General features: G+C 44.5%; 1 protein-coding gene across 11 annotated transcripts in view; it reads right to left on the bottom strand.

The window, feature by feature from the left end:
- The window catches only part of TRRAP (transformation/transcription domain associated protein), a 143,094-nt gene that overhangs the window by 61,874 nt on the left and 58,938 nt on the right, over window positions 1–22,282 (bottom strand). For 4 of the 11 annotated variants that reach the window (XM_032755915.2, XM_032755921.2, XM_032755914.2 and 1 more), the window contains 16 exons: window positions 21,144–21,361; window positions 20,529–20,726; window positions 19,691–19,951; window positions 17,986–18,147; window positions 15,716–15,812; window positions 14,107–14,228; window positions 13,568–13,738; window positions 8,030–8,098; window positions 5,270–5,323; window positions 5,120–5,140; window positions 2,811–2,930; window positions 2,462–2,581; window positions 1,567–1,731; window positions 1,307–1,488; window positions 887–1,085; window positions 138–266 (listed from right to left, as the gene is read on the bottom strand). In XM_032755915.2, coding sequence (XP_032611806.1) covers window positions 138–266; window positions 887–1,085; window positions 1,307–1,488; window positions 1,567–1,731; window positions 2,462–2,581; window positions 2,811–2,930; window positions 5,120–5,140; window positions 5,270–5,323; window positions 8,030–8,098; window positions 13,568–13,738; window positions 14,107–14,228; window positions 15,716–15,812; window positions 17,986–18,147; window positions 19,691–19,951; window positions 20,529–20,726; window positions 21,144–21,361 — 2,288 coding nt within the window. The remainder of the gene's footprint in view (window positions 1–137; window positions 267–886; window positions 1,086–1,306; window positions 1,489–1,566; window positions 1,732–2,461; window positions 2,582–2,810; window positions 2,931–5,119; window positions 5,141–5,269; window positions 5,324–8,029; window positions 8,099–13,567; window positions 13,739–14,106; window positions 14,229–15,715; window positions 15,813–17,985; window positions 18,148–19,690; window positions 19,952–20,528; window positions 20,727–21,143; window positions 21,362–22,282) is intronic. The other 7 variants (XM_032755928.2, XM_032755925.2, XM_032755930.2 and 4 more) reach the window with 4 other exon arrangements.

Below are 22,282 nucleotides of genomic sequence, written 5' to 3'. Positions count from 1 at the left end.
ACAATCATGAAAAATAAACGTGTTGAGGGAACAAACTTATTTCAATGAACCCCCTTAACACACACACACACACACACACACACACGTTCATTCTCGTGCCAGGTTACTTCTCATGCCCATGCATGTAGTGATACCACCTTGGTAATAAACACACTGGTGATGCTTTCTGGGTTATCTCCTTCTGGATTGGGAGGTCCCAATAGCTGCTCTCCTTCCCCCTTCTCAAAGCTATACAAGAAAGCAGGATTCAATATATGCTGCAGAACCTACAAAAAAAAAAATTAAAATAAAGAAGGAGAAAAACAAAGCCATGCTGTTTGTTTCTTGAGTAAGATGGGAAGAACAGCCAGTCTTGGCCATACCACACCATCAAGTTGGAACTCAACCCAGGGTGTGACTACCAACCTTGACTTCTACGCAAAGAGCAACTAGAAAGGTATGTTAAAAACTTGTGGAAAAGAGATGTCAGCCTGGTTTATTCTCTTCACGTCAAACAAGCCATTTTCTAAAAACAAGGTAATTAACAAACCACCCTTCAATGCTGGGTCACTGCTGCATGAACCTGACGTTCCTCAGCAATGGCACTTTCTCACCTACAGCCCAGCCCACTAATTTCATTTTTTTCTTGAGACAGAGTCTCATTGTGTCACCCACGCTGGGATGCACTGGTGTGATTATAGCTCAGTGCAGCCTCCAACTCCTGAGCTCAAGCAATCCTCCCGCCGTGGCCCCCTGCGTACCTGGGATAACAGGCACGTGCCACAGCACCTGGCTCACTCTACTATTTATTCAAGGGAGACACAGCGAAAAAAGAAAAGGGCCTGAAGTTCCCTAGAAAACCAGACCAAATACCCATAGCCTTCTACAGCATAAGAGTGGGACTCACTTTAGCTTTTAATTCATCTCCGAAGTTGGGGTCGTTTAAGTCTACAAAGCGAAAAAACAGGGCACGTTTCTGAGCGATGCTGTAATTTTTGGGAATCTCTTCCTCCATATACTCTTTTAAGAATGTCATGTTGCAGAGAAAACGACCAGTAAAGGCTCGGAGCAGCTGGAACAGCAATTCTATATCTCCGTAATTCCTTCTGGAGGGTCAAAAGAAGAAGACAGGTTAACTTACAGCAAATTTCATTAACAACTATGCCTCTGACTTGCCTTTAAAGAGCTCGGAGACATAGCCCATTCTCCACAATCAATCCAACTGCACGTATCCAATGACCACAGCCTTGTACAGAGTAGGAGGCGGCTCCGGCTGAGCTTTTGGGACAGAGCCGGTCCCGCGGGCATGGGGGGAGGAGGCACCCACTTGCAGTAGTTCAGCAGGCAGTAGGCCAGCAGCTTGGGCTCCTTCCAGTTGGTGGCTGCCATGTTCTCCTTGCGGTGCCTCTCTTGGAAGGTCTCACTCACCCACACACGTCGCAACTGGCTCACCAGAGAGTGCTGGCTGGCCAGCCAGGAGTCATCGTTTTTCACTATAATGCTTATGATCTGTCAAAGAAGAGATAATTAGGGAACTGCGTCTCGATTAAACCCCTGGGCATTGGGGGCTGGAGGAAGGGGCGCTACCTTGATGGCCTGGAACTGGAGGTCCAGGCGCATGGTGCTGGTGCTGGGCGAGCCGGGGCGCACGGCCGTCTGGGCACCCCCTGGCAGTAGCAGGGTGATGAACCTGTTGGGGTTGGCAGCCAGCACATCCCGCAGAGGTCTGGCGTCTTTGTGTTTTAAAAAACTCTGAAAGCAAAAAAACAGAAAAGCCGTTTTAAGCTAATCAAACTCATAGAAAGTTAGAGGATATGAATTTTAAGTCTTCCTAAATCTTTTTAAAATCTTTCTAAATCTCTCAAGGAAGGCTTATCAAAAAAGCACCACACACATGCTTTTTAAAAAGATGCTTTTTTTTTTTCTTTTTAAAAAGAGACAGAGCCTTGGGTCTGTTGCCCAGGCTGAAGTGCAGTGGTAAAATCATAGCTCACTGCAGCCTCCAACTCCTGAACTCAAGCAATCCTCCCATCTCAGGCTCCTGAGGAGCTGGGATTACAGGCATACGCCACCATGCCCGGCTAATTTTCATATTTTTTGTAAAGACAAGGTCTCACTCTGTTGCCCATGCTGGTCTCAAACTCCTGGGCTCAAGTAAACCGCCTGCCTCAGTTTCCCAAAGTGCTGGGATTACAGTGTGGGCCCTTAGAAAATACTTTTAAATAATAATCATACTTTATGATTTTATAATCCTGGCAGAACATTTATTTGCTACCACCACCAAAGTCCTACAAAGAGTGGTTCCTAGACCTGCACGTTTCACAGACACAACCAAACAGCAATGCTGTTTCCAATATTCAAATGGATCTGAGAAAAAAGCAGCCAGGACACTGAACAGTGAAACATGAACTGAACATTTCAGAGCACAACAGCTCACAAGCATTTGCAGGGACCCCTGCCTCCAGCCACTCACAGCTCTTACCATAAACATTCTGCTCCACTGGGGATCGTTCAGTGTGGCTTCCATCATGAACAGCTCCACTGTCTGCGAGGGATGTCGAGTCAGGAACTTGATCAGGGGCTCTCGGAACGGACTCCCCGCCTGCAAAACGTGGGAATGCTGCATCTCACATCTTTCTCTTCTCAGAGCTCGAGGCTCTATCTACCTAACAAGGTCCCTTGTTACTGGAGCACACGAACACCCACAAGCAAATGTTGACATCGAATGTCTTTATGCTGTTCCATCTGTCCACTGAAAATACGATCAGGTGAGGACGCTATAAGCACCGGAGGGTGGCAGAGCGAGAAGCAGCCTTCAGTGTGGCCCTTACCTCGATCAGCATCGCCCGCTCCGTTTTCATGACAACTTCTAGCAAAGGCTTCACCAGTGTCTGAGGAGCCGCCGGGATCAGATGAAAAAGGTTTATAATTGCTGAGCAAATCTTCATTTCCTGATCAAGAAAACCAGAAATTATAATAGGTCAATTAATTTTGCAAGTGACAGAGGTCAACATCACTACAGACCCTACTATAGTCTAACTATGTTGGCAAGGCTAGGCAGTGAAGCGAAGGGTTCACATGTAAAAGCCACAACTTACCAGCCTTAGGTTCTAACTGTGCTGTGTCCTAAGGAAACTGACTGCCCATGGCCTTCAGCATTCCTGTCCATTGTAGGGGGTGTGGAGGGGCCGACTGTGTACACCTGATGTGATCGTGCTATTTGCTGTCATGCGTGCTCACGAGTGGTAAAGGTGACCTTACCGGGCTGCCATAATAGTCCCCTCACAGAAGCAGGGATGATTCCACCTGGGGCCAGAGCAGTGTGAGGATGCCCCACTTCGCCAAGGTACCACGAGGTCCTCTCAATACACTTAAGTTCTAAGGGCACAGATGTCTTTTGCCCTCAAAACCTAGCAGAGGCCAGCGTGACAGCTCATGCCTGTAATCCCAGCACTTTGGGAGGCTGAGGCGGGTGGATCACCTGAGGTCAGGAGTTCGAGACCAGCCTGGACAACATGGTGAAACCCCGTCTCTAAAAATACAAAAATTAGCCGAGCGTGGTGGTGGGCACCTGTAGTCCCAGCTACTCCAGAGGCTGAGGCAGGAGAACTGCTTGAACCCAGGAGGCGGAGGTTACAGTGAGCTGAGATCATGTCACTGCACTCCAGCCTGGGCAACAGAATGAGACCCGGTCTCAAAAAAAAAGAAAAGAAAAGAAAAACCACACAAACAAACAAAAAAAACCCAGCAGAGAAAGTTCTTCAAAAAATTAACTATTTACCTTGGAAATTAAATATCAATGTATATAAACAACTGATACTGGTACTAAGTATTTGTCAACCAGGCCTAAAAATAAAGCTGACAAACTGCTCCACTGAATTAAATCAAAGATGTGTGAAATGCCAAGGGTGCTGCATGTTCTACTGTCTCACAGCTCGGGGGTGGGCTGCTGTTGCTCCAGCTTTCCCTTCTCACTTTCCAGTTTTGCTCCTGCCATTTAAAGGAATTCTCCATGGCCATAAGGGAGGGACACGTTCCAATGTGCCGCACTGTGCTGTGATCCTCGGGGTAAGACGGGGATGACAGCACGGGTCAGGAAGGGCCTCACTCCCAGCAGCACCTGAGAGACTTTTCAGAATTTCTCTTTATACCAAAAGGCAAAGCAGGAGATGGAGACAAAATGAGGAAAATGGGCTCAAGGCCAGCTCCGTGCCCCCTACGATTCTCTTCCCCAGAATCTGCAAGACTTAGGAAGAGTAAGTTCCATCCTGAAATTATAATGTTCTAAAATGGTACTTTTACAATCTGCTTTTTCATTTTCAAAGCACTGTCACAGAAACCACTTCTTTGGGTCTTTGCAACACCGCTGGGAGGCAGGAGTAACAAATGCCGTCATCCCCATTTTACACGAGAGGGAAAGTTCGGGGTGTGTGCAACGCTGCACAGTGTTGTGAGTGAATCAGTGTGTGTGCATGTGGGTTGTGAGTGCATGTGTGTGCATGTGTGTACATGTGTTGTGAGTGCATGTGTGTGCATGTGTGGTGTGTGTGCATGTGTGGTGTGTGTGCATGTGTGTTGTGAGTGCACTGGTGTGTGTGCATGTGTAGTGTGAGTGCGCGTGTGGTCTGTGTGCACATGTGTTGTGAGTGCATCGGTGTGTGTGCATGTGTGGTGTGTGTGCACGCAAGAGGGAGATGAAGGGGACTAGGTGGGTGAGTGGGACAAGCTGTAAGGTTTTAAATTCAGGGCAGTCAGTAGTGTGAAATAACATTTAATTCCTCCCACTTCTAGCAGGTACAATATACTCTGCGTGAGTTTCCTCTCAGGAGATTGCTAGCTATGTGTATTCAGATAGAGGTTACAAACACAAAACTAATTCAATCTTAAATATAATTGAGACATTGCAATTCTCACATGAACTTAAAAGTCTTGCTTAAAAGTCCTAATAGAAAACATGCTTGGCATCGGACAGTTCACAGCAATGATACTGATACAACTCTGCCACAGACAGACAATACAGGTCACTGCACTCAAGGGCACAACGCACTCTGTCCAGTACAGAACCACGACACAGCTAACGAGTCACAGCAAAACCAGCAACGACAACAACCCCCTCCTGTAGCTCCGCTCAAGTTCTCACCTCTACCCCTTCCATGGCAGGCTGAACCAAAACAAAAATTACAGCATGAAAAAAGGCAACAGAAAGGTAAAAAGAAAAGAAAAGAAAAGAAAAGGTAAACTGTTCTTCACATTGCAAGTCAGAAACTGACTGTTAATAGGTTGTTCTCACCTCAAACTGACAGAATGGAGACAAGGGACATCTCCCGCACTCGGAAATGCTTTCCTGAGGATGGGGAGGAAAATCATCTTTTTTCTATTTATGTTATTTACACAAAAACTTCCCATATACTCAAACACAGTAAGGGTTATTGGGGTTAACAAGACAGTAAAGACAGAAATTATCAGAAAGCACACAGTAATTAACAAATGCTCAACAGCAAAAAGCAAACCTTCACCTTCGATGTCAAAACACGGCCCTTCTGACAGAGAGTGTCTAACAGTGGAATTCTTCCCTACAGCACGTTTTCAAAATAGGGTTTCAGGATTCTTGTGAAAGGGGAAAAACTGGAAGACCTTGTTGTATGCAAGCACCTTTTTAAAAAGTCTTTCGTAAAGTGAACAAATTTTATATGAAGGGCTAAGATAATAAAAAGTAACAAAAACCTCTTTCCCGGCTACAGTCAGAAGAGGTCCAGGTGGTTTAGGCCATGACTGCACCCAATGGACAGCTGGGTTATCGTGTAAAGTAAGCAGTCTTCCCAAAACTAGCTCTATGTGTGGGTGTGTGTGTGCACGCATGTATGTGCGCACACGCAGAGAACAGGCGTAACAGGTGATCACGCGTTCTCCCCTGCAAGCTCACAGTTAAAAAGGGAAGCTTCCTAAACACAGTGATGGGGCAGAGCTCCTGATCACAGGGGTATCCAAAGCTTCAGGGCAGGCTGGGTACAGTGGCTCACGCCTGTAATCCCAGCACTTTGGGAGGCCAAAGCAGGTGGATCACCTGAGGTCAGGAGTTTAAGACCAGCCTGGCCAACAAAGTGAAACCCCGTCTCTACTAAAAATACAAAAATGAGCTGGATATGGTGTCAGGTGCCTGTAATCCCAGCTACTTGGGAGGCTGAGGCAGGAGAATTGCTTGAACCCAGGAGGCGGAGGCTCCAGTGAGCCAAGACTGTGCTATTGCACTCCAGCCTGGGTGACAGAGGCTCCGTCTCAAAAAAAAAAAGCTCAAGGGCAGCTTTGACTTATTTCTTTAGTCAACGATGTAGCATATCTTCAATTATAGTGTCTCAATGGAACAATGTCATTTGGGGATTCTACCAAACAGGAATGAACTTTCCAAGATTAAAATATGGTCAGAGTTCAAGAGCTGAATGGCAGCCTCACCCCGGGCTTAGGTGATAAAGCCACGGCCATGGTGGTTGTCTCTGGGCCCCCAAACACCATGGCCTCTGAGTTTCAGACAAGCAGCCAACCTCACGGAGCTGGACCCTCCCCGGATGGTCAGGTAATACAATCACAGGATAAAAATGTTCCAGGAGGAACTCAAGGACTTCCCAGTATCCACGACTCCATCCCCTATACAACTGCACCCCCACCTCCAAATAATCTGCTGTAAACTTTTATGAAATCTTTAATTTTTTTTTTTACTAGGCCACGTTAAGGACTTTATATTAAATCTTTTTGATTCAAATGAAGTTGTTCATCTACCCACTAGGTTTTTTAAAATGTTTATTCTAGAACTGAGTTCCAGAAAATTAATAGCTTACTGTAAAAACAAATATAAAATGTAAAGCAAAAGTACCTAACAGATGAGAGGGGAGAGCAGCACAGAGACACCTGCACCTCATCCCAGGAGCCTGGGCTCATTAATATACTCTGCTCTCCTTCACAAAGAGTTCCTGATTCTCTTCTGCATATATAAATAGCAAACCTTTAACAGGGTCATGCGTGGCATATCACTTCTTTAAAAAAATCCTGGTTTCGTTTTGCTTACTTGGCTGTTTAGAAGCAGTAGGAAACAAGACTTACATAAACAAAACACCTTGACACACAATGGTCAAAACAAAGCATAATAAAGCCAGAAAAGAAAAAGCCAAGTTAGGATGGAACACATCCAGCAAAGGCACACGAGGACAAAAAGCCACGTTAATTATGCCTCTGAAGAACTATGAGGAAGTCCCTAATAGGAATACTGTTGTCATGTTTCACTGGGGATTATGAAACTCATGGAAAAGGCAATTCCACTGCGAGGACATCAAGTTAAAAACAAAAACTGTAAAAAATAAACATATACAAATAATATTAGATTTAGAACAGCAGAAAGCATGCATTCTTGAGACAAAGTCTTTAATGACCCACATCAGACACTTTAAAAGATTTAGCTGAAGCGGTTTTCCTTTAAAACCATACAAATGTGCTTTGAAGGGCCAGTCATATAACTGGGCAAACAATTGGGGTGGATGACGCAGACCTTGAAAACACACGTGCTGGTATTTATGGGATTCCTTTTTACATTCCCCTCAAGGCTTTCAGCCCCAAAAAATCTCCAGTTGGTTTTATCAGGCAATAATGATTAAACACATTTACCGACCACCCCGTGATGGAAAGCAATGGAAACAATAGCTGAGGAATACACCACCATGTAAACAGCAGCTGCCAAGGACAGGCTAGAAAATACACTGTTTAAAGCAGAGCTGGTAAAATTGAAATACTAACATTCAAGCCCCCCAGAATTCTCAACAGAAGAGTCATATTGAAGTGAACCAAAGGGGAGATTTTAAAGAAACATAAAAAGGAATGTTTAGCAATTAAGAGAAAGATAGGCAAAACGGAATACCAATCAAATGTGTTTAACAATTTACAAGGACTACAGTCACGTCAAACTAGGTTTCTGACCGGCATTTTAATGAAAGCACTGTCCCGGCATTAGCACTGACCCAGCATGGCGGCTGGTGCCCTTCCCAGAAACAAACAAGTCACTCACGTTGCCGTCGCTCCTCTGGCCCCCTTTGTGGGTGATCACCACCACTTCCATCCACTTGCGCAGATGTTGCTGTTGGAAAAACACATCCTGAGACACAACTTCTTCACAGTAGGTGCATTCCACTGGTGGAAACTCCTATGTAATCATTCATTTCCATCGTGTTTAGTGTGAGAACTGCAGTGTTTCCATTATTAAAACAGCGCAACCATCTAACTAGTGATGAGAATAACTGGCATTTGTTCATGTTTCAAAATAAAAAGGCTGCCTTGCTCTGACACAGAAGGAAACGCCCTGACTCCCGGGTGTTCCAATACCAGGCCCTGCCATTTTACTTCCTGTTAACTTGTTTCCTAGCTGTTCACTGAGTGCTTGGAAGTGTCGGCTCCCACACTGGATGTCACAGTAGAGACGTGAACAGCCGACATGATCCCTGTCCTGATGTCCCTCTCCTTGTGGAGCCCGTGGTCTGATGGGGAAAAAGGTAAACATAAAGGTGCCTGCTCTGTGTAGCTACAATTACGGTGTTGTAAGAGGAAGACAGGAACCAGCTCTGGATGAGAGAGGAGGGGGTCGGGGTCCTCCTGCTGAGGATGGGACTCAGAGAAGGCAGGAATGCCAGAAGCAGAGGGGCAGAGAGAAGAGGAGGGCAAAGGCTCTGACAGCACAGAAGGAATGGCGGCCACAGCGGCTGGGGAGCAGTGGGCACAATGGGGACCCTAGGGAAGGGGCTGGTGAGATAGATATGGACCCCGTTTGGTCAGGGACTGTGCAAGTGAGTGCCATAGGGCCGCAATTCCCTCTGCAGAATGAGGGCCATGCTTCAGCAAGAGACTCTGCATTTAAGTGTATGGGAAGAGACCCCCGACTTTAGCTTAACTCAGGCACCTGGTAGCCAGGCTCCAGCCTGTGTGTAGCAAAACCAGGCAGACAAATGCCCAGGCCTTAAAGCTAAAACCACAACAAGAGCATTCAATAACAGTTGCATCTTTATTATCCTGCATTGTTCAAACCTGCCCTTCAGAACACCGATGTCCTACAGGAAGTTAGCAAGTTGCTTTAAAAAGGTTTCCATGGTAAAACAGGAATGGGGAACAATGGTTTGGACACCTAAAAACTCTTCTCTAAGACAAGCCTTCTCTGAGCCTTCAATGTCCTTACAGTCCATGTCAAACTTTGAGAGGCCGTGTTTCCCAACCTTACGTAGCCAACGAACTGGTCTTCATGAAACACCGACATCATGCGGAGTCAGTGTTCCAGGGAACACTGGCATTGAGAAATGCATACAATAATACACATTTCTTCAAAGCACTCAACATTTTACCAACAACATTCCCTGAAAGATATTAATCACCATAACAGAAATTCATGAACCCTACTCCTTACCAGAATGGCTCCTTACACAAAGATATAAATGAGAGTTACAGAATTAAAGGGGTAGACGACAGCCAGCCACATCACCATTCTTTTTTTCCCAAAGGAATAAAATGACACTAATGGGTATATAAAATTCATCTTTAGTTTGATGAGGAAATATTCAAGCCAACCAACCACATGGCCAGGCGCAGTAGCTCACTCCTTTAGTCCCAGCACTTTGGGAGGTATGCAGATCAATTGAGGCCAGAAGTTTTAGATCAGCCTGGCCAACATGGTGCAACCCCGTCTCTACAAAAAATGCAAAAACTAGCCGGGCATGGTGGCGCATGCCTGTAATCCCAGCTGCTGAGGAGGCTGAGGTGGAAGGATCGCTTGAATCCAGGAGGTGGAGGTTGCAGTGAGCTATGATCACGCCACTGCACTCCAGCCTGGGAAACAGAGCAAGTCCCTGTCTCAAACAAACAAACAAACAAACAAACAGAAAAACCAACTAACCACATAAAAGACTTAATAATCATGTCAGGTAACTCAATTTTTTTTTTTTTTTTTGAGAGGGAGTCTCGCTCTTTCACCCAGGCTGGAGTGCGGTGGTGCAATCTCGGCTCACTGCAGGCTCCGCCCCCCTGGGTTCACGCCATTCTCCTGCCTCAGCCTCCCGTGTAGCTGGGACTACAGGCGCCCGCCACCTCGCCCGGCTAATTTTTTGTATTTGTAGTAGAGACGGGGTTTCACCATGTTAGCCAGGATGGTCTCGATCTCCTGACCTCATGATCCGCCCGCCTCGGCCTCCCAAAGTGCTGGGATTACAGGCGTGAGCCACCGCGCCCAGCGGGTAACTCAATCTTAAGGAAACTGAATATCATATGCAGAAGAATGAAGTTGGACCCTTATCTAATGCCATATACAAAAATGAACTCAAAATGGGCCAAAGACCTAAATGTAAGAGCTAAAACTCTAAAACTCTTAAAGAAAGGTAAATTTTCAGGGTTGTTTTCATGAATGCCCACCCTAAAAGTAAGGTGCCTTGGCTCTTAAAATACTGCTGATGGCTTGAGCTATTAAACTCAAAGGCTTATGAGGGAAAACAAGAGCTCCAGCAGTGACTGAACTTGGTTCTGAAGAACATGACTAAGTAGGGACGAGTGTGTCCCTTATCACTGCCTCTGGCAGAGCACAGCAGGCAGGTGTAATTCAGGAAGACCTCTGCCACTAAGCGCAAAGGCACCGTCAACGTTAAGTCCAGGCTGGACTCAGTCCAGGTGGATGCTGGATGAAAACGTCTGGATGGAAACTCCTCCAGTTTGAACCACTCAGAGAGCAGAAAAAGGAGGAAAAAATTCACCTAAATGAACCATTAACACAAAACCCATGTGATTTATTTCAGGCAGAAAGACCACTGGCCTTGGCCAGAAACTACAGATGTTAAGGCAGTTGTCTTCATACTGCACTAAAAAAAAATCGGGGTAACAATGTTCACTGAATGAATTCCCAGCTCACAGCAGGTCTGAAGGGTTAGACTGGGGATTAAAAATAAACAGGCTGGGCCAGGCGCAGTGGTTCACATGAGGTCAGGAGTTTAAGACCAGCCTGGCCAACATGACAAAACCCTGTCTGTACTAAAAATACAAAAAATTAGCTGAGTGTGGTGGCAGGTGCCTATAATCCCAGCTACTTGGGAGGCGGGGGCAGGAGAATCACTTGAGCCCAGGTGGCAGAGGTTCCAGTGAGCTGAGATCATGCCACTGTACTGCAGCCTGAGTGACAGAGTGAGACTCTGTCTCATAAATAAACAAACAAACAGGCCAGGGCAGTGGCTCACATCTGTAATCTCAGCACTTTGGGAGGTCGAGACAGGTGGATCACTTGAGGTCAGGAGTTCAACACCAGCCTGGCCAACACGGTGAAAACCCAGTCTCTGTTAAAAATACAAAAAATTAGCTGGGTGTGGTGGCGGGCACCTGTAATCCTAGTTACTGGGGAGGCTGAGGCAGGAGAATCACTTGAACCCAGGAGGCAGATGTAGCAATGAGACGAGATTACACCACTGCACTCCAGCCTGGGCAACAGAGCCATACCCTGTCTCAAAAATAAAAATAAACAAACAAACCAAAGCTGCTTCAAGCAAGCATACAAAGGCAGCAAAAAATGACAGACGACTTTTCAAGAGCAGACATACACAAAAGCGTTAGGACATTTGGACACATGCACAGAGCTCACGGGCCTCATGTGTGAAAGCACCTCAGCCGTAATACAGGATGTAAGATAAAGTGTTTATTGGATGTGCTCTGATTAGGAAGTGATGTAACTTTATATATTTATTTTAGCCACTCTTGTGAATATATGGAATATATGGAAACTGACAGGTATGTATGTGTATTACATATACTTGGAAGCTTAAGGCGAAAGTCTCCAATTTGGAAAATTCACTTCCACATTATACTTTGGTTTTCAATTATAATGTATTATTAGGGCATAACTGAGAATTTTAGTATTTGGGTCATTATTCATTATTTAGGTACTTGTAGATATGAAGACACTAGCATATAGATGAGGTAAAAAGCTATGTGTCTTTCATATATGAGAGATTTCTCTACATTCTGCATGTAGATAAATACATTATATCTATGCACTGTGATACACTGTATCACACACAATGTATCCATGCCTGCAATCTCTCTCGCTACATAATGCGATCTCTACCTTATCTGTCCATCAGTAGATATAAACTCCTGTTTATAGCTGGGGGATAGGTATACCAAAAATAAAAAAGTAGCTCCAGTATCTTAAAATGTCAAATGGTCAAAGGCTACTTAGGAAACCTAAGCATGAAAAATACAATCATGTTTGCAGTGGTGGACCATGAAATCCTGTTTATTATTTATAAATCCATTTACCAGAAGCAAAATTGAATGCAAAAGAAAGCTAACAGATGAAATCCTCCATCCGCTTACATTTCAATTTAAACACTGTCAAATGGGTTTTTTTCCTGCATAATTATTTCTCTGGTAATTCTAAAAACCCAAAGGACTTCCAATGTTCTTACCCAAGACTGTATGAAAGAAGGCACACTTATCTATTTTGTAGGAGTGTATATTGGTAAAAATTTCTTTGGAGAGCAATTTGACAAGGTGTTGAAAGATTAAAATGCATACATTCTTTTGATCCAGAAATTCTACAACTAGAAACGTACACTACAGATAAAAACATGAAATTAGGAACAAGTTTTTCAGTGCATCATGGTACATAATGAAAAGGCTGGGAACAATCTAAATGTTCACCAGTGAGGCCATGGTTAAATAAATTATGGCAAGTCCATGTCATGAGGTATTATGCAGCCATAAAGCAGAATGAAGTACTTCAGGTACTGATATGAAATGATGGCTGTTAAATGGGAAAAGCAAGGACTGTGTATATATATATTGTACCTCCTTTTATAGAAAAATATATATATACATATGTCCTCTTATATATATAAAACATCTCTAAAAGGATACACAACAAACTCTTAACCCCGGCTGTCTCAGGGAGGGGACTGGGTAGCTGGAGGACAGGGTGGGAGGGAGGCTTTCTGCAGTACATCCTTTTACACCTTTTCAATTTTAAGCCATCTGAATGCATTATTTTTATTTTTATTTTTTTGAGGCAGGGTCTTGCTCTGTCACCCAGACTAGGGTGCAGTGATGCCATCTCGGCTCACTGCAACCTTCGCCTCCCATGCTCAGGTGATCCTCCCACCTCAGCCTCCAAGCCAAGAAGCTGTGACCACAGGCACGTGCCACCAGGTCTGGCTAATTTTCTTTTCTTTTTTTTTGAGATGGAGTTTCACTCGTTGCCCAGGCTGGAGTGCACTGGCAAAATCTTGGCTTACTGCAACCTCTGTCTCCCAGATTCAAGCGATTCTCCTGCCTCAGCCTCCCTAGTAGCTGGGATTACAGATGCACACCACCACACCAGGCTAATTTTTGTTATTTTTAGTAGAGAGGGGTTTCACCATGTTGGCCAGTCTGGTCTCGAACTCCTGACTGCAGGCGATCCACCCACCTCGGCCTCCCAAAGTGCTGGGATTACAGGCGTGAGCCACTGTGCCCAGCTGCATTATTTATTTTTTAAATAATTTAATTTTTTTTAAGTTTATTATAGAGCGTTTAAATGCATTTGGCTTACCATCATCTGATCACAAAATTTATCATTGAAGGAATTTGGGAAGAGCCTAGTAACAGAAGTCAGGCGATTCACAACATTTAGCGTCAAGCTCCGGTAATCTCCCAGCATCATCAGCAAAGGTCGCATATGTGTGTGGATTTGATCAACTTCTATAGTAGCACCTTCTAAAAACTATTAAAAAAGATAAGTTGTAAAGCAAAATAAACAACTGAGGACACTTCATAATAGAACAGAACTCATCTTCAACCTTAGTTGCAAGTTTCTGTTCTCCCTTAGGAAGATGGAATATTAATCATATACTATTTCAGAAATTTATGACGAAATGAGGAAGACTTATCTTTACTGTTTAATATTTTTAAAAACTCAGTATGACTATGAAACAGGTATATTCTTATTACAGTTTAGTGTGTAATAACCACACGCATAAAGCCTTTTAGGCAAACACTGTTTATATAGCAATAAATAGAAAGAACTCTTAATGCAGAGTACACACATATGTGTGCACACACACGCGTGTGCATACACGCACACACACTCACCTTTCTCATGCAGGCTTCTCCGGCCTCTTGGAGCTCACTATTGGTGGAATTCAGGGCTTTGAAGAGTGCAGCAATGATTTTCTCCCTGGACTGAGGAAGGTAATTGCAGGCAGCAAGTGCATCTTCAGGGAGAGAAATCAAGACAAGTCCATTATTAACTGGAAAGATGCCCAAATAATTTTCTTCTCTATATTTATTATTATTATTTGGTTGAGAAGGTGTCTTGCTATGTTGCCCAGGTTCATCTCCAACTCCTGGCCTCAAGGGATTCTCCTGCCCTGGCCTCCCCAAGTGCTAGGATTACAGCTGTGAGCCACTGTCCCTGGCTGAATTTTCTTTCCTAAAGGTTCCTACCAACCAGCAAAAAATATGAACCACGAGCCCTCTTTCCTAGTGGTTGGCCCTGAGAAAGATAAAAATACACATGGTCTTCCATCCACATGTTGGGTATAATCTAAGAGTGAAGTCCAGCCTGCCAGAAAAGCCATGATAAATCTTACATCTCCAGATAAGAAGAAGGCTTGAGGGGGAAGAAGAGAGACCCCACTGACATCCCTATCCCAGGACACCTTCATAGGGTGATAGGGTAGCTGGACCCAGGGCAGTCCCATCTGAACAAGGCTGATGGCATGGTCTCCGGCCATCCAGCGACAGGCAACGCAGGGGACAGACACACAGAACCCAGCCTTTCTTCACTACCCAGCTTTGAGGGTGAAAGGCTTTAAGACTTTCAAAAGGCAAATATTCTTAGGGAAGGAGACACACCTCAACCTTCTATGTCAGGTGACACGTAACATTCATTCTAGCAAAAGTAGCACCCACAATGGCTAACGGGAAGGAGGCGCAGGAGAGTTCCCCAAAGAAGGGACCCCAAGAGAAGAAGAAAGCTGCCAGTCACCCCTGGTCCCCCTGTTGGCTTTGGCTTGCACTGTCTGGAACACTCCACCTCATCTTCTAGCTCAGGTATTATGGTCTGCCTCTCAGCTCTCCACCTCTAACTCAAGAAAGATTCTGGAAATATTTTATTAAGAGCATAAAAATCAACAAAGCAAGAAAGAGTCAACTAAAAAAGTTTGTACTGGGTATTTACATTCACTCCCCACTAGAGAGAAAATGACTGTTTCTATGTCAGTCAACACAGATCTAGTCTATTTTCCTACACTTTGCATCATTCCTGTGCTTGACAATGATACCTGAGGTTTCCCAGTGAAAACCTGGAGATTGCAGGATTAACAAATGCTTGAGTCATTAAAAAGCTTCTAAGGCTGTCATGTCCCTTACTATATATACACTCTGGTTCTGATTGAAATGGCACCATATGAATGATACAACAATCCTTTTAAACCAAAAGGTCTGATTCATAAAACAACAACAGACTTTACTATAAAGCACAAAATTACTTCAATCCTAACAACACATGTAATTTTATGGCATCTCATTACACAGTTTGATAAACATACAAAAATAATTTTTTGATCTCATCTTAAAAAGACTACAAAAAGTCATAACAATTAGAAAACAACAACAAAAGCCCACTTTTTTTTTTCTATAGACCTCCTGTGGTCAGTCTCCTTTCACTTTTATACCCCGTAGATTTTCATTAACTTACTTAATGCTGCAATTCGTAAAGGTACGAGCGACGGAAGGCTTTTATAACAGGGCAGCTTTGTTAAAGCTGAATCTTCAGCCTCACACAAATTTAGCAGCTGCAAAAGATAAAACAATTTCATTTAGCCCACTCTTCCTGTGAAGACATAACCTTGCAAATAACAGAACACAGCAATCTTCCCACACACACTGCAACACAATTAACAACTGACAAACTAAGCTCAAATCCTAAAGATTTTAAGTATCAAAGTATGACCGAGCCTCTTTAAGGCAAAACTCAGTTTACTTCATTAGTGAAAAGAATTCTTAGACACTTTCTCACCCACTCTGATACCATCATGTTTTTTTCTCACCCACTCTGATACCATCATGGTTTTTTTTTTTCTCAAAACGGGGTTACTTTATCTAACTGCAAATCCCATGATGGCAGGGCCGTCGCCTCCTGGTTCAGATCAGCCTCCCCAGGGCCTCAGACAAGTGTTCAAGAAACAGATGCGCTATAATTCAAATATTTAAGTGAACACACTTTTTTTTTAAGTACAGAAAAGCATAAAGTAGGAAGCTGAACATCACTGGGAATTCCAGTGGCTATCCTTCCAGAGATTTTACCACACAAGTAGACATTTCTCTATCTGCTATCTAAATAACAGATATCGTGCTCTATCACTATTTCCCCCTCCTCTTCATTCATATCCTGGAAAACTAGTATAGGCTTTTATCATTTTTCCCCCTTAAAAGATTCCAACCTGGTAAAAGATTTAAAACAGCAGAAAAGGATACATAGTGAAAAGCACTTCAAGCCACCCACCCCATTCCACTGCCCAGAGGAAACCACCGTTGCTAGGGCCTTGTATGACCTTCAAAAATATTCTCCTCACATATAAGAGCATGGGTGTACATATGCGTGCAGGTATGGAGAGAGAGAAGTCAACTACAAAACAAAACCCCAACACAGCCACACAGTATCACCTGGGAAGCTTTCAGACAGTGGGTTCCCAGGTCTCACCCAAATCTACTGAACCTGAATCTCCAAGGAAAGGACTCGCGTCCATGCTTTTCAAAAGATCCGCACGTGTTCTGATGCAGCCAGGCACTGACAGACATCTGGAAAACCAGTTTCATGCCCTCAATACTGCCAGGCTCTGGTCTTAAGTGCAGTGAGGAGTTTTCCATGCAGGTTAAAATACATCTGTCTCTAGATCACCCAAGGGAAGTTACGCATTTCCTAAAGGTCTTGACCTTCTGTCAAGCCTTACAAATGATAAGGTATAAAGATCAGAGCCAGATCATATGATCCTATAACAATTATGTCCAAGCAAAAACAGGACCTTAAAACGTCAAGAGGTAAATTTTCATAATCAGAAATTCAGACAGTATGGACCTGGAAGAATTTGCTGTCTTCTGATTTTTGCCATGGTATACTCTGACAATGCCTCTGCAAGTATGATTCATGTCCCATAAAAATTTTAAATTTTATCTGATCACCAGACCATTACTGTATTCTAAGGACACTGCTTATAATTTGGCAACATCCACAGTTTCCTTCCTGTTTGTCAGACTAATATCACCCCACACTGGAATGTTTACAGTGACAAATACTCATAAGATGCCATCTGCCAGGGTCCGTGTTTAGGTCAAGGGGCAAATCAAGTCCACTAAAAAAAATAAGAACCCGGCTGGACAGCGCAGTGATTAGGAACCATGCTCTAAATAACAGTCCTGGCTTAAATTCAAGCTCTCCAGCTCACCTGCCCTGTGGCTTTGGGTAATCAGCAAACTCTAAGCCTCAGTTTCCACACCTTCAAAGTGAGAACAAACAGCTCAACCCCTACACTTCAGGGGGTGCTGTCAGAACTTAGGGCACTCGTGTGATGTTCTCAACAGCGCATGGCACGTTTCAGTGATTAATGAATGCAATAAATTGGCACTTGCACCAGGCCAGCTGATCTAAGAGTGATTAAAGCAAGTGGGTGCAGCTTCACCTTTAAAATACAACTTTGAGGCCCTAAATTCAAGCAAAGATTCCTGTTGGGGCTAACAGAGTTCTGAGAACTCACAAGACATCAGCGTCTCTGCTGGCCAAACCTCCCTTCCGCCCGAGCCCAGACGCAACATACCTGCTCAGGTTGCTATGCCAGGTGTCAGCAGGTTACCTGCGGGTCCCTGCCCGAGCCTTCTCTGAACGCTGCCTGACCAGTCTTCGCGTACAAAGACAGGCTAGCAGACACACGTCATCACCATCCACACCACTCCGCACCACCACCCCCCTACCTCTGTGTAGAACACCTTATGCTCCACCACGTTAAGGTCCATTGTAAAGAGCCTGGGCTGCAACGTGGTACAGAACGTGTTCCCCTCCATCAAGCCAATCTGCGCGTTGGCAGGCTGGTGTCGGAGCAGGTGCTTCTTAGGGGGGACCATATCCTGCAGGACCTGGGGAAGCCAAGGAGGAGGCACCACTCACCAGCTACCCCTTAAGACACAAACACTTTTTAAAAATTTGAAAACCATGTGTGAGATCCAAAGTTATTACAGATATCTTCTCATTAGGGAAGGGGACATACATTTCATGTGCAAAACCTCGGTCGTGGAGAGACACGTAAGATATGTTAGTTCCTAAAGGAAAGAGGGTAACCTCTCTCTCTTTAAAAATAAAAATTAAAAAAAAAATCCAAAACAAAAGACAAAACCACAATAAAACAAGAATAAAACTACCAGACTGTGCTATAGCCTCAGGAACGCTGCCTTCTACTCTCTTGAAGTACACTGTTTTTTGGCAAATCTCAAGTCATAAAGAGCAGGAACAACGGTAGAGCTAGCCCTCTGTGTCTGTGGTTCTGCATCCTCAGATGCTACCAGGCAAGGAGAAAACATACTTGAGGAAAAAATAAAAAATAACGTGACAAGAAAAAACAAACTATTAAAGTGTAACTATTTACATAGCATTTACATTGTATTAGGTATTATAAGTAATCTAGAACTAAAGTATATGGGAGATTATACAAATTTTTATGTACCCATAAAAATTTAAGGATAGGCATGGTGGCTCACGCCTGTAATCCCAACACTTTGGGAAGCTGAAATGGGAGGACTGCTCGACCCCAGGAGTTCAAGGCCAGACTGGGCAACATAGTGAGAGCCCATCTCTATAAAAAAATAGCTGGAAAAAAATTTTTTAAAAAGAAGAAAATGACATTTTGGGCTGGATGATAATTTCCCTAAAGAAAAGAAATAATTTAAAAAGTTAAAAAAACAAAAAGGCTGGGCACGGTGGCTCATGCCTGTAATCCCAGCACTTTGGGAGGCAAAAGTGGGCGGATCATGAGGTCAGGAGATCAAGACCATCCTGGCTAACACTGTGAAACCCCATCTCTACTAAAAATACAAAAAATTAGCCGGGTGTGGTGGCGGGCGCCTGTAGTCCCAGCTACCCGGGAGGCTGAGGCAGGAGAATGGCATGAACCTGGGAGGCGGAGCTTGCAGTGAGCCAAGATCATGGGCGACAGCGAGACTCTGTCTCAAAAAAAAAAAAAAAAGTTAAAAAAAATAGAAAATAAACTAGCCAGGCGTGGTGGTGTGCGTCTATAGTCCCAGCTACTTAGGAGGCTGAGGCAGGAGGATCACTTGAGCCCAGGAGTTCGAGGCTGCAGTGAGCTAGGATCGCACTCCAGCCTGGGCAACAGAGTGAGACTGTCTCAAAAAAATAAATGAAAATAAAAAAGCATTTAAAAAGAAAAAATAAATCAATAAAGTACACGGAATATGTGCGTAAGTTATATACAAACATCATACCATTTTACATCAGAGACTTGAGCATCCCAGATTTTGGTACCCACACAGGGTCCTGGAACTAAGGCCCCACAGATACCAAGACACAAAATTACAAACAGAGTATCACCTCAACTCAAATTAAAAAAAAAAAAAAGTCTCAAAAGTTTTGTTGAAATTACCTTGGTTCTGGTGACAGAAATCTCACCTCTTTGTGGGGTTCCATGATCACGGTCACACTCTTCCCAGTGACCTGGGCCAACACCTGCAGCGAATGCATGGCCTGCTTCCTCACAGTGGAGTTTGGAGAGGTGACTTCTCGAACCAAGTCGTGTGTCACGTGGTGGAAAGACTTTTCCTGAGCGGCCACGATCTCTTCGGCTCTCTCCTCGTCTTTTAAAGGCGTTGCGCATCGCATCAGAAGCTGCTCCAGGGTGGTCTTTGCCATGGCGACTGCCCCATTGGAAACCTGCAAGTCAGGGATGCCTTAGAATGAAAGCAGGGCGATGCCACCCACTCTGCCCACCGTCTCCTGCACACCCGTCTGCCATAAAGACCGTCACTGGGGGGTCCATGCCCCTCTTGCCAGCTGCTTTAATGAGGTGACTTCACAGCACCCACTTGGTGCTTTAGTCCCTAAGTCACCTACTCAGAAAACGTGGATCCAAATGTGACCCCTGCATTCACCAGATAAGCTGGCAATGCCCACCATGTTCTACTGGTGTGAGTCATATCTGCATAGGTTTAAGAATGCAGCTCCTCTGGAAACAGCACACGAGAAGCGGAATTTCCCTTTTCAGATGCACTGTGGTAAATACTGTGGCCTGTAACGGTTCTTTATCAAAGCAAACAGGTATTTAGATACCCACAGAAGGCCTATGGGAGCTCTGAGCTGTCCTTTTAGTAAAGATGCTGAAATGAAATCTGAGTATCAAAGTCACTACGCTGCTAGAAGAGCATATTTGCAGAAGGATCTTATAGTATTCTTCAGGAAACCACCATTTCAAAAACAGCAATGGTTAGGATTGGGGCCGCCCGTCACCTACCTCTCCAGTTAAGTCCATCATGACAAAGAGAAGTGCTTTCAGGAATGTCTGCTGGTTCTGGAGAACCCAAGTGAGAGGCAGCCGCTCCATGAGAAACTTAATAGACACCACACCCCCCAGCTTTGCATACCATGCCTGTTCATAACAACATGCACACAGGCGCTCCACGATGTAAGAAAACAGGGGCAGCTGGCAGGCCTGGAGACGAAAATGAACAAACCACAACACGTTACCGCAATTCTTTTTTTTTTTTTTTTTTTGAGACAGAGTTTCACTTTTATTGCCCAGGCTGGAGTGCAATGGCGTGCGTGATCTCGGCTCACCGCAACCTCCACCTCCTGCCTTAGCCTCCCGAGTAGCTGGGATTACAGGCATGTGCCACCACGCCTGGCTAATTTTTTAATTTTTAGTAGAGATGGGGTTTCTCCATGTTGGTCAGGCTGGTCTCGAACTCCCAACCTCAGGTGATCCGCCCACCTTGGCCTCCCAAAGTGCTGGGATTACAGGCATTAGCCACTGTGCCCGGCCGCAGTTCTTAAACTATCAGTTTCTAGAAGGACCACCCTCAGGTACAGACACCCTCCAAATCAGAGACACTCCTCAACCCTTCCTTACCCTCTCCTTGGAGCCCAGGATGATACTTGCAACATCAAATATCACAGCTAGGGCCACCTCCCCGATTTTGCAAAGCTCCTTTTCTTCATATGCCATACAAATAGCTATTGCGTCAATGAGAACCAAAGGATCCATTCCTTTCGAGCCATTTTCTTCACTGTGAAACATGGCTGTGCTGGGCTGGCTGCCCACCTGGTAGCAAGGCAGCAAGAAAGGGCCTAAAAGGAGAGAGAGGGAAGGCACGTGAGAGTTCATTTATGAGAACAGTCTTGTCCCTCAAACTGCAGAACTCCCCAATTTTTTCCTTGAAGTTAGAAACTCCATAAAAAGCAGGGCATGGTGGCTCACATCTGTAATCCCGGCACTCTGGGAGGCCAAGGCGGGAGGATCACTTGACATCAGAAGTTTGAGACCAGCCTAGTCCAACATGGTGAAACCCCATCTCTACTAAAAATACAAAATTAGCTGGGCATGGTGGCAGGTGCCTGTAATCCCAGCTACTCAGGAGGCTGAGGCAGGAGAATCACTTGAACCCAGGAGATGGAGGTTGCAGATCACGCCACTGCACTCCAGCCTGGCTGACACAGTGAGACTCCGTCTCAAAAATAAAAAATAAAAAAAAAAAGAAACTCTATAAAAAGCCAGCACTGAGATTTTAAGACAACTTCTGTTAAACTGCAATTATGTGTAAATTAAGTCCTCTGATATGCCTTTAGGCTGTATTTTTCTGAATGTTTTCTATGATACACTGTGTTATTTTCATATATTTCTCAATCATAACTCAAAAATATATTAGTTCAAAATGAGAACCACAGGGGTCAGGCACAGTGGCTCATGACACTTTTATAATCTTTTACAATTAAATAAGCAGTACTTTGGGAAGCCAAGGCAGGAGAATCACTTGAGGCCAGGAGTTCAAGACCAGCCTGAGCAACATAATGAGATGCATCTTCATAGAAAATTTTTTAAAAATTAGCCGGGCGTGGGCTGGACATGGTGGCTCACGCCTGTAATCCCAGCACTTTGGGAGGCCGAGGCGGGTGGATCATGAGGTCAGGAGTTCGAGACCAGCCTGACCAATGTAGTGAAACCCCATCTCTACTAAAAATACAAAAAAAAATTACCCGGGCATGGTGGCG

This window comes from Hylobates moloch, unplaced genomic scaffold, assembly GCF_009828535.3.
Source record: "Hylobates moloch isolate HMO894 unplaced genomic scaffold, HMol_V3 SCAFFOLD_1, whole genome shotgun sequence".
Lineage (NCBI taxonomy): Eukaryota > Metazoa > Chordata > Mammalia > Primates > Hylobatidae > Hylobates > Hylobates moloch.
Note: the sequence above shows the minus strand (reverse complement) of the source record. Positions and strands in the feature narration are given on the sequence as shown.